The 11,458-nt window shown below is 45.9% G+C and overlaps 2 protein-coding genes across 3 annotated transcripts; one reads left to right on the top strand and one right to left on the bottom strand.

The window, feature by feature from the left end:
- Positions 1 to 864: 864 nt before the first annotated feature.
- On the bottom strand, positions 865 to 5,128 carry commd5 (COMM domain containing 5). Its single transcript, XM_068567078.1, has 7 exons — positions 4,670 to 5,128; positions 4,297 to 4,457; positions 3,724 to 3,752; positions 3,569 to 3,619; positions 3,303 to 3,398; positions 2,992 to 3,067; positions 865 to 1,893 (listed from the first exon to the last, which is right to left on the bottom strand). Exons 1-7 carry the CDS (start codon positions 4,788 to 4,790, stop codon positions 1,792 to 1,794), a joined length of 636 nt encoding a protein of 211 aa, XP_068423179.1. The 5' UTR covers positions 4,791 to 5,128; the 3' UTR covers positions 865 to 1,791.
- fam199x (family with sequence similarity 199, X-linked) lies at positions 4,953 to 11,385 on the top strand. Of its 2 annotated transcripts, none has more exons than XM_068567076.1 (8): positions 4,953 to 5,052; positions 6,273 to 6,451; positions 6,777 to 6,996; positions 7,103 to 7,264; positions 7,390 to 7,551; positions 7,879 to 8,062; positions 8,172 to 8,275; positions 8,953 to 11,385. In XM_068567076.1, the coding sequence occupies exons 2-8, from the start codon at positions 6,285 to 6,287 to the stop codon at positions 9,124 to 9,126; spliced, it is 1,173 nt and encodes a 390-aa protein (XP_068423177.1). In that variant the 5' UTR covers positions 4,953 to 5,052; positions 6,273 to 6,284; the 3' UTR covers positions 9,127 to 11,385. The 2 variants fall into 2 exon arrangements, with proteins under 2 accessions (XP_068423177.1, XP_068423178.1); XM_068567077.1 differs by lacking the exon at positions 4,953 to 5,052 and adding an exon at positions 5,110 to 5,289.
- Positions 11,386 to 11,458: the final 73 nt, after the last annotated feature.

The raw sequence follows: 11,458 nt of genomic DNA, 5'->3' as shown, positions 1-11,458 counted from the left end.
GACTTCCTGTGCTCTGTGAATATAAATGCGTTTTCTAGGCAACAGATTTTAAATTACACTACTTTAACTCGGCCTTCAAGACTCTGCTGGCACAGACTCCAGGAAGCTACTGGGAGGCTCGACTGGGGAAACCTGAGTGGCATCATTCTGGTGCGCGGCCTCGTTAAGTGGACATCCGCAGGCTTCTATTTCAGGACACCTGTACGCTAACATGTGATTATCGCGCGGGTAATGAACACAAAGCGCAGGTGAGGCTGACGGGAAGGCAATTAGTCATCAACTTCGGGACTGGACTTGTGAATTTATTTCCAGCGATCAAAATGCTGGAACTCTCCATCATCCTGAGGACGAAGGTGTGCTCCATCATCGTATCACCAGCCAGACGATATTCCTAGATTGGACCAAAATATCGACCTCGTGGTTTGCGCTGGATGAAAGGTCAACGTCAAGGTCAATTGATTCATCCTCTGGGGGCCATGAGCCACATAGCTGTTGAGCTATTTCCACTTTGACACCGTCTAGTCTTGCAGCTGCGAGCTTAGCCCGTTTTTTTAAGACAGCACCAGAAACTGACAACCACATGTTGAGATTTCAGTGAACTCTGTTTTTTTTACGAGACACTCGTTTCTGTTTCAGTTCATTTGCTTACACAACGAGGCGCGTGAGCCTCGACTCACTGTGATTGAAGGCTTTGTTGAATCAGAGCTTTTGTAACTGCATCGTTATATCATTTTCCGGCCATTTATCATTACCGTTGGGGGCGTTTGCGATGGCGTCGCGTTGGTGAGAAGTGTCGAACAACTTGAGTTGTTGCCTGTTTTAAATAGGAAAAACAAAAAAAATCAGTCTTTGCTTGTGCAGGAATGAACAGATTTTATTAGAGAAATGCGACTTCAAGAGGCAAAAAGTCGTGATATCGTTACGGCAAATGTGTAAAATAACCGTTGTGATCCACCGCTGCTCTTTGTATGCAATGAAGCTCCAACCTAAGAAACCAAGAAACATCTGCTCTGTCACTGCACGCATGTCCAGCACAAAGAAAGTAAGTTATAATTATGAAATAGAAAGTCATAATTATGATATAATTAAGTCAAAATTATTAGATAAAATGTAAAAATGATGAGATAAAATGTTGAAATTATGAGATAATAAAGTCGAAATTATGAGATTAAAAGTCTAAAAATGACTTTTAATCTCATAATTATGATTTTCTTTTTTGGTTGTCGTTGCGAAACCGGGCTTCCATAGAAATACATGTATACAACAACAAATAACACGAGTAGAAAAGGCTGAATTCATTGCGGCTTTTGTGAATCCTCGTGTTTCAGACGCATGTGGACAAAATGTTCAGAGCGCATCACATGACACTCGAGAAAGAGTCGACTTAGTAAGAGTGTCTGAGTGCTGCTCACTTGACTGCATTTGTATTTTGGCACCATAGAGGCTTTGCAGCCGACAACCGCTCCGTCAAACAGTGTGTACCGTCTACAACAAGGCGAGGGAAAGAGTGAACTTAAGGTTTCTTTTTAAAATAAAAGGCTACGAGCCTTCGTCTCCTCTGCTCTGGGTTCGGTCATCGTCAGGTACTCCTGTGGTGTGGTGCAGCCGGCGGGATGAACTGTTCCCCCATCATCATCATCATCATCATCATCATCGTCATCATCATCATCGTCATCGTCATGATCATCGTCATGATCATCGTCATGCATCCTGTCAGCAGTCAGAACGAATCAGAACGAACCACGACAGGCAGATTGATCAACGGATGAACCAACGCGCCGACGTGGTGAATCAGTCTTGGATTTTGAGGACGTTCCTCTTCTCCAGGTCGTTCATCTCTTTGAGGATCAGAGCCACGTTGTACCGGAGCTCCTGGAACTTGGACACCGGCACCTGAACGAGAAGACCACAGTTCAACCGACAAAAGAAAAACAAAAAGGAAACGCATGAAAGAAACGGCGTAATATCAACGATGGGCGTGTTTCTCTCGACGCCCGTCTCCTACTAATAAGATACATCTGCTGATTAAGGAGAGAGATTGCAGCAGCAGCAGCCTCTGGATCAGATCCTGAGAGCCACATATCAGGTGGAGGTAAGGTGCAGCCATCAATGGGAATCAGCCCACCGGATGCTGCTGCTAATCTACATTCTGCTGTAATCTTATCACGTAAGGGCTGCAGTATGTACAGCGACAGTCCTCCATCCTGCTGCTGCCCACATTAGGAGCTTCCTTTGAGAGCTGCATCCATCCTAAAATCATCAGGTAAGTATGCATGGAGTATGGCGCCCCCTGTTGAGCGATGCATGTCACTAGCTTGTTGAAGATTGGATCCATTTCGCATTATTTAACTCATTATTTAAAATGAGCACATTTGTATGTGTTTAACACAGGTTATACATGTTATTTTGACATTCGAATGGTTGTTTCTAAGTTGTGAAACACAATGAAACCAAAATACTTTGTCGGATTGCATACTGTCATCTGTAACTATTAGGTTTGTAAAAACAGAAAACAGGGTTAGCAATAGGCAGATTTGTATCTGTTCTGCTTTGCAGTGAATTTAGAAAAGTTGAACGTGCTGTTACTGCATAAACAAGTAGACTTTACTGCCACAATGTATCTGAAATAGGTTCTAGGTTAGGCTGTAATTAATAAATGTTACTTTGGTTATTCAACTATGATCCTGTAATGTAACAACTAAAACAGACCTACGTTAGCCTGCTGACTAAGCAGCAACTGCCTTGTACCCGCGGGCTAGAGATAAAGTGATATCTGTGTATCTATGTGGGTGAGTTATCTCTTTCAATAACCACTAGAGTCCATGTTTCTTTCCTTAACAGGCGTATTGCTCTATACACCTTCAAGACTAGTGTCAAAAAGGAAGGATTAGCATGAGTAGCTTCTATATTCATGATCTGGAACACACACATTCAGAGTAAAAACAGGTATTTTCAAAGAGACGGCCAGGAACAAATCACTTGTTTGAGTACCTCGAAGCGGTGAAAGCTCCCATCCGATAGTTTGATCTGCATCAGAACAGAAGGCTGCAGGGCCCGGGCTAAAGAGCTGAGGAGACAAATTACATTTTCTCAGAGAAACATTTCCAAAAGGCACGCATCTGTTTCTTTAGCCGGCGACTCCTTCGTCTGTTTCACCACGGTGACCACCACCGCTCAGTCCAGCCACCTCGTCTTGTATTCATTACAAACAAAGCAGAGACATCGAAAACACTTCACACATCAAATAGAAAAGATTCAATGAACTTGTTCGAGGTGGAAACTTCTCTCAGACGGTATATTACCTTGTGGAAATGGCGACATCCACCCTCCATTTAAAGTCTTCTATCGTGGGGAGGTGTGGGTCTTTGCGGGAGATCGCTGTGTCGAGAGCTGCACGCCTGCCAGTACCAAGAGAGAGAGGGGGTTCACACAGAAACCATTTCTCCATGAATGTTTTGACGCAACTCGGACCAAAAGGGGCTTTGTGAGCTTCATGAAAAAAAACAAAAAAAACAGAGACTAAACAAAAAAAAAAAGTCTAAATTTAGAGGCTGTAAATTCAACAAACCTGTTGCCAAAAACCACACTGGAGAAATCTGTGATGAAGTCTTCCGGTATTCTAACAGACCAAACAGACAACAGCAAATTCAGGCATTTTGGGGTTCGTAAGCGCGGTGAAAGCGTATCAAAACATCGTGGGACTGATGGAACGACAAGCCTCACCTCAGTTCTCTGAGATCCTCTCTGAATACCTTCAAACGTGGACACAAACACAACGTTAATTATCATTTGATCCAATATTTAATCATGTTTACGCCCTAAAAAAGTGTGTAGTTCCATGCTAATGATTACATGAGTGCGTGTTGCCCTCCACACCCACACAGTTGGGTTGTGTGCAAGTCATCATTAGTTGTATTATTTCCCTTTTTTAATGGGGAAATGTCTTCTGTGAGAAGGCCCTATGGTTTCCAGTGTCAACACACACACACACACACACACACACACACACACACACACACACACACACACACACACACACACAACCAGTACGTAGAAGTAGGGAGCATTACAATGTCTTGTAAGAAACTAATAACATGAATGTTTTTTTCTCTCTCCATTTCGGCGTATTGACAAGCAGACGAGTGCAAAACCAGGATTGCCAAATGCAAAGCAGTCATCATTAATGTGATCAAAAGGCCTGTGCTTTCCCTTTTCCCCGTGATGTACGACATGTCAAACCGTCTGCTGTGCCAAGGGGCAGTCTGGTGCCTGCATGCACTTCCAGCATCCTCTCACCTCCTGTTTCAGGGCCGCCGTGGGGAGGCGGATGGCCTCAGACAGCACCCTGTACGTCCCGGCGACCACGTGACTGAGCCTCTCCTGGGGGACGGGGCTGCTCTCCGCCATCGACTTCATGGCCTCCCTGCAGTCCTTCCCCTCCAGGCCGCTGACCACAGCTGGACACAGACAGGGACCACAGGCATAGTTAACTCACTTGTTGAATGGCTTCAAGTGCTCGGGGTCACGGGTCTCCAGCAGAGACCGTTACTTTTAACACTGAATAGTAACTTAAGGTCCCCAGTATGCTGCTCACTGAGTCACTAATACAGGTATTTAAACCATTTAAAATAGATATTAACATACAACGATAGTTAATAACGTCATTCACCTTTCAGTATCTTTCTGAACGTCTCATGGTCCACATCCTTCAGGTTTTTCGACAGTGACTCGATTTCCGTTGGTATCCTGCCTCCTAAAAAGCTGGAGTCCTTCGTGTGGCTTGACGACATGACTCACCGTGCACTAATACGCCTTGTGTGGAGTTAACAAATAGCTAAATAAAAAGTACATTTACCCCAAAAATACAGCCGTTTGTGCTCCCTTATACCCCTCAAAGCTCGTTTCTGTGTTTACGTGACAGCTTCCGCCTTCGCGTCACGTGACGCCGCGCTCGCTCCCGGGAGTCTCGCGGTGACAACTTAGGTCATCGCTGGAAAAGAAAGGATTTGCAAATGGAGGTGGCAGAAATGGTCATTCTTTGAACGACAAAAGGTTGGTGTTTTGGTGTAGCTAGTGCTCCACCGCCGCGTCGCCAGCTGTATGACCCGCGTGTGTGTGTGTTTTGCGGGGTGAACAGACCGACGCCAGCGGGAGCGCGGTGTCGGTTGGTCGGCTTGGTGATCGCTACATGGACAATCGGAGGATTAGCAGCTAACGTTAGCTCACGATGCTAGCTTGTGTTGTGCTCTAACCACCGGCTGTTCGCCAACAAACGTCTCCCGCGTCACGGTAAAGTGTGTCCACACGGATGCAGCTGTCCGTCTCTAATGCTGCACTTGGTCCTATTTTTATTTGTTTATTGATAACAAATGTGCTTAGCAGGAAGTAAAGCGTCTAGTGAGGGGAAAAACAACAAGCCCGGGAGTTTGATGCTAAACCTGGATGACACCTACTGTAAACAATTAACACGGGCGTTAGCATTCTCCTTAGCTTCCTAAGTTACGCCCACGACATTCACGAGTCTGCTCTGCCCCCCACGCAGATGCTCCCTGATGCACATGAGCTCCATGAGCTGGATGTTGCTTCTTTATCATGTTTGAATGTAAGAAAGTTTAGCTTTCCTATGCGACTGTAGTAGTAATGCAGCTGCCTTTATTGACATTTTTAGCTTAGCATGTCTGTAATGGAAGTTGCACGTCTGTACAGATGGAGGACGACGACAAAACGTTAAAAGCACATTGTGATGTCTCACTGTGAAGTTTACAGAATAAGGTACAATATTAAAAAAATACATGAATCTGCGGCACTTATGTAGACATTCCCCATCGATAAATATCTGCACATTCTGGGTAAATAGATACATTACATCCCATAACCCAATCATGCATATATATATATATATATATATATATATATATATATATATATATATATATATATATATATATATTGCCTGACTATCCAATATTTCCTTTAAAGAAAATAACGTTATGTTAAATCCATTAGTATGCTTTGGTACAGGCACAGTGTTGATGATATATCAGCAGTGTGTCTGTTGTGACGACGTGGCATCTGTGATTCTTGTAAACAAACGAACCGTATCAAATGAAAGCTGCATATCGTGTGGACACAGTAATGGATGCCAGTACAGCCAATACATATTGCCTTTTGCAGTGCTTTTTGTGTGTTTATTCAATGTGGCAGTAATTATTGAGTTCTATTAAAAAGGGCGCCGTTCTGTTTGTCTTACTTTTTGACTGTTTCCGCGTCAGGTACATCGAGCCATGTCCGAGTCCCTGTATGAGAAGTTCTTGGCCCCGGAGGAGCCTTTCCCTCTCCTCTCCCAGAGAGCCAACCTCAGCGATGTGGGGACCCTGGATGTCAGCGACTTTGGCTGTCAACTCTCATCTTGCCACAGAACAGATCCCTTGCACCGCTTCAACAGCAACAGGCAAGTAGATTGGTGTGTTTGTGTGTCTGTGAGGTAAAACTCTTTTGAAATGTTATTTAAGATATCCACCTTATGCCAGAGTAGTGGCAGACAAAAATGTATGTGCCTCATAAGAAAGAGCAGTGTGTTAATCTGTTATTTTGAAGAATTCTAGATCTAAACATTGCCCTCCGTGACTTCTGCATTATATATTTGTTGTCTATCCTCTGTTAAGATGAATGTGAAAGTGGCTCCTTTCCCTCTCTGTCTCAGGAAAACAATTTGAATATTATAAAGAAACACCTCGGAGAATGTGCTCTGACGTTCACTCACTGTTCCCCCCCAGATGGAACCTAACTTCCTGTGGGACCAGCGTCGCCAGCTCGGAGTGCAGCGAGGAGCTCTTCTCCTCTGTGTCTGTGGGGGACCAGGACGACTGCTACTCTCTTCTGGATGACCAGGAACTGACCTCCCTGGACCTGTTTCCAGAGGGCAGCGTTTGCAGTGACGTCTCCTCCTCTATCAGCACCTACTGGGATTGGTCCGACAGCGAGTTTGAGTGGCAGGTTGGTTGTTAGCTGGCTGGTTAGCCAACCTGGAAGTGATTTCTTTAAATATTTAAAAGTGCTTTCGGGACGGAAGAGATAATAAGTCTCACTTCTGTCATCCCAGTTGCCAGGAAGTGACATTGCCAGCGGCAGCGATGTCCTCTCTGACATCATCCCGAGCGTGCCGAGCTCACCCTGTCTGTTTTCCAAGAGGAAGCCCAAGACCCACCACCCTCACCGCAACCTGGACGAGTTACCATGGAGTGCCATGACCAACGACGAGCAGGTAAACAAACCCGACCCCCAATGAGCAGTCAAACACGCTCCGCCCCCTTTTTTAGTCTTCAGAGATGCCCGCATGAAAGAAAGCAAGGCTCACAACCGCTGAGTCCCGTGTTTTTTTTTTTCCAGGTGGAGTACATTGAGTACCTGAGTCGGAAGGTCAGCACGGAGATGGGCCTGAGGGAGCAGCTGGACATCATCAAGATCATTGACCCTTGTGCTCAGATCTCTCCCACCGACAGCGAGTTCATCATAGAGCTCAACTGTCTCACGGACGAGAAACTCAAGCAGGTGGGCAGAAAATACTGAAGCGCATTGTTAGGAAGGGTTAGGGTTATCGTCTGCAATTTCGTTTCATTTTGTGTAAAGCGCTCAGCATCAGATTGTATATTAAGTGCACAGAAGCATGAATATGAATACATTTTGGCTCTTCAAAGCCGCCGTGCTGAAACGTCATGTGATTGCAGCGTGGGCTGTTCCCCATTAATCAGTTAATACGAGTTCAACTACGTCGCTGCGCATCCATCTGTCAGTTACCATGGTCACATTTAGTTTCATCCGTTGGCGCGCAGATATACGCAGCACGTGAAAAGCTCATTCATCGTGCAATGTCACCAGGTGCGTAACTACATCCGGGAGCACGGCCCCCGGCAGCGGGCCAGCAGCACCCGAGAGGGCTGGAAGAGGAGCAGCCACAGCAGCGCCAGCACCGGCGGCGTCAGCGCGGCCAGCAGCAGCAACGCCAGCATGGTCAGCTCCGCCAGCTCCTCCGCCGGCTCCACGGCCTCCAACTCCGTGGCAGGTGAGACGCCGAAAATGTGTAACATCGAGCTCTGATTTTGAGCGCCTCTTTCAACTGCTTTTGAGTTGGGTCTCTTTTTCCTGGTCGTGAACACGTCGTGTGCTTCCAGGCGGGACGGCGTCGGCCTGCAGCGGAGGCAGCGTGGCTAACATTAGCAGAGCTCACAGCGACGGCAACCTCTCCAGCGCTGCAGAACGTATACGAGACTCTAAAGTAAGAAGTGTGTCTGTGTGTGTGAAAGAATACCCAAGGGGTCTATTGCCACCTCCGATACAACTCTGTGTTAATGTGTTGTCGCGTCATTTTTAACACCTTGATCGATACGATAACCGAAAGAAAAAAAAAAGATTAATCTGTCAAAAACATTGGGAAGTTATACTCAACATTACATGTCATGATTCAGATGTATAATTCAGGCAGTTAATCTATTTAGTTTTATGTGAATTTCCATTTTCCTCTCTCGATATACACAGTATTTAAAGAAATAAAATAAATCTCCATCAAAAAGCATGAATTTTTTTTGAATAACCTTTTGTTTTTTTTACAATCAACACTTGAAATGATGCTGACACTTGCACATGACACGGTAGTACAACATGTAAACCATACTTTGCTGTTTCATTTTTACCTCTTGACTTAAGATTTCATTAAACATGTTTTTTTGTGTCTTTTTACAAAATGGACCAAAACACTGGCGATGAGGAAGATCTCGCTCTGTTTTATATATAAGATATTGTTGATATTATTTGCTTCCATTAATTGTACATTTGTTTTGTTGATGTGGTCTTAATACTTGTATATTCTCAGTATTCTCTCTCTCTCTCTCTCTCTCTCTCTCTCTCTCTCTCTCTCTCTCTCTCTCTCTCTCTCTCTCTCACGCCGTCTCTCAGAAACGCTCCAAGCAGCGTAAGCTGCAGCAGAAGGCCGTGCGCAAGCGGCAGCTGAAGGAGCAGCGGCAGGCGCGCAAGGAGCACCTGAGCGGACTGTTCCTGAACGAGGAGGTGCTGGCGCTGCGGGTGACGGAGGAGGACGACCACGGCGACGACCTGGACATACTGATGTGACACCAGTGAATCGATCGGTGCTCCCTCTACGCCTGCCCCCCATCCCCCTCCTCCTTTCGCTCCCCCCCACCTCAGAGCTCATGGACCACACTGCTCCTCGAGAAGGCTACCATGCCGAGTAATGTCCGCCATGGCAAGAAGAGCTTGCAGTAGCCCCTCCCCCACAACACGGCTCGACGCGCCGCATGCTAATGCTAGTGTAGAGCCGCTAGTGCTAAGGCTGATAGCCGCCACCATCACGTTTCAGCCTCGCTACAGCAATAATGCTTAAAACACTGCTGACGCTTTGATTATATGCTGCCCTCCGTCTAGCCTGCTTAAAGCTAGTTCAACCTCCACGCGCGCACACACACACACACACACAATACAGACAAGTATTTCAGCTTAATGCTGTTAACTAGCTTGTAGATGCTATACCAGTACACATCCCCCCGCTGGCAGGAGGACAGAGTGAGCACAAGAATCAGAGTTCAGACCACGTCATGCAGGAAACCGGGTGTGTTTATTTATTCTTTCTGACGAGCAAGGGGGCGGAGCTACATGCCCGGTGGCAGTGTTTTTACACCCGCTCAGCTCTGGTTTAAACGGCTGCAGGGGGTGTTACAGTGCGATGATGCAGCCGACGTCAGAGTGGCCTGAAAGACTCTCGGAGGCAGTTTTTAAACGTGACAGCAGATTGACTGTATGACTCTGGGGGGGGAACGATCGTGAGATCTTGCACTGATAAGGTATTTCTCTACATGGGGGATGCTTGAAGTCATCCACCCACCCCAAAAAAAGAGCTGAGATCCGAGATTAAAGATGTCCCCCGTCCTGTGGACCCGGACGCAAGCCGCTCTGTCTTTCTACCCGCCGAGTGTCGTGGTTCCCCTCTCCACTCCTTTCAGGCCTCCAGGGAGCACCGAACCTGCATGTTTAAAGTCGTCGCCCCACGTGGTCCAATAACAGTTGGCTTCGTTATTTGCTTACTCCTGCTTAGAAGCAATAGCTTATGTGTTGTAAATACATGATAAATAACAGCATATTTACTGCTTGCGTTCAGGTTTTTACTTGGTGATAAAGGTTTCATTTGATGTCTCCCCCCCTATTTCGTGTATGCATGTGTATACAAATATACACATACATACACACACATATATGATTAGGTGGTGAACTAATTGCTCACCCTAGCTGAAATGCTGTGCATTGCCACTGGTTCTTTGCTGTATTTCGAGTCCTATTTGAAAGCGTTTAGCCGTTATGTCACAAGTACTTGAGTTTGGTCATCGTCTCCGACTTTAAAAAGTCCTCTTTCGTTCCTCCTCCAGTACTCCTCCTGTGTATCATTTTGCCCCCGAGACGGACTGAAATAACCGTTTACTTTCTGGCGAGCATATTTTGACTCGAATGATTTGACCGCCGCGGTAACTTTGAAGCGTTGGAGTCTTTATAAGAAGTTTTTTCAGATCATATTGCGTCTGTCCAACGTGTACGGCCGGTTTGGTTTGGGCGCTGGACTTGGAGCTGGGTTCTTAAGCGCGTGTGCATCCGACTTTGGGCCCATTAACTATCAGAAGCGCCGTTCATGTAGACGAAGCACTCAGCTGTTTGTGAACCATGCCGTTGTCATATTCGCTAGGACGGAGATTATTTGTTTTATGTGTGTGTGTGTGTGTGTTTTGTTTTGTTTTGTCCACCGTGTAAGAAACACTTTCCCGCAGCTCCTCGTGCCGTGTCACACCCGATGACCCGCTGCAGTCGTCGGCCCTCAGAGCCTGCAGTCACTTGCTTTACATGTCCTGGGCCTTTTGGCCCTCGTCTCCGTCTCATGTACATAAAGTTCTTTCTTCGCCGCAAATTATGGTAAATGCAGCTTTATGTATTCTGTAGTTATGAATTAGTAAAACTCTATTTTGAAAAATGAGATACTTTTGAAAAAAATAATAAAAATAAGCCAGCGTGATGCAACAAAGGTGTTTGTGTAAATAAAGTATCATTGCTGATAATTAAAATTTATATGTGGTGAGAGAGAGGAGAGAAAAATAAGTTTGAGTTTAAACAGAACTTTCAGATCTGTTGAGTCCGGTAGATTTGAAGCATCCGCTGCGATAGTGTTTCCACGTGGCGGTTCCTCGCGGGCCGCTATGGAGCAGCGCTGCCTGCAGGCGTCCCCTGTGATGTCACCGGTGAAGCGTATGGGATACCAGACTGTGTGCAAGACCACTCGATGGCTCTGGTCGACTGTAAACCCGACAAATAAATTGACATTGTTGCATCCTATCGTTCTCGTCTGTGGTAGCGTTTTTTCTTCCATGTGTGGGTGCATTCCAGCCTGGGATCTAGCCTTGAATTA

The sequence above is a fragment of the Clinocottus analis genome, unplaced genomic scaffold (genome assembly GCF_023055335.1).
Source record: "Clinocottus analis isolate CAN_PGR_092001 unplaced genomic scaffold, fCliAna1.0.p SCAF_76, whole genome shotgun sequence".
Classification (NCBI taxonomy): domain Eukaryota; kingdom Metazoa; phylum Chordata; class Actinopteri; order Perciformes; family Cottidae; genus Clinocottus; species Clinocottus analis.
The sequence above is the reverse complement of the archived record's forward strand: the minus strand, read 5'-3'. Positions and strand labels throughout refer to the sequence as shown.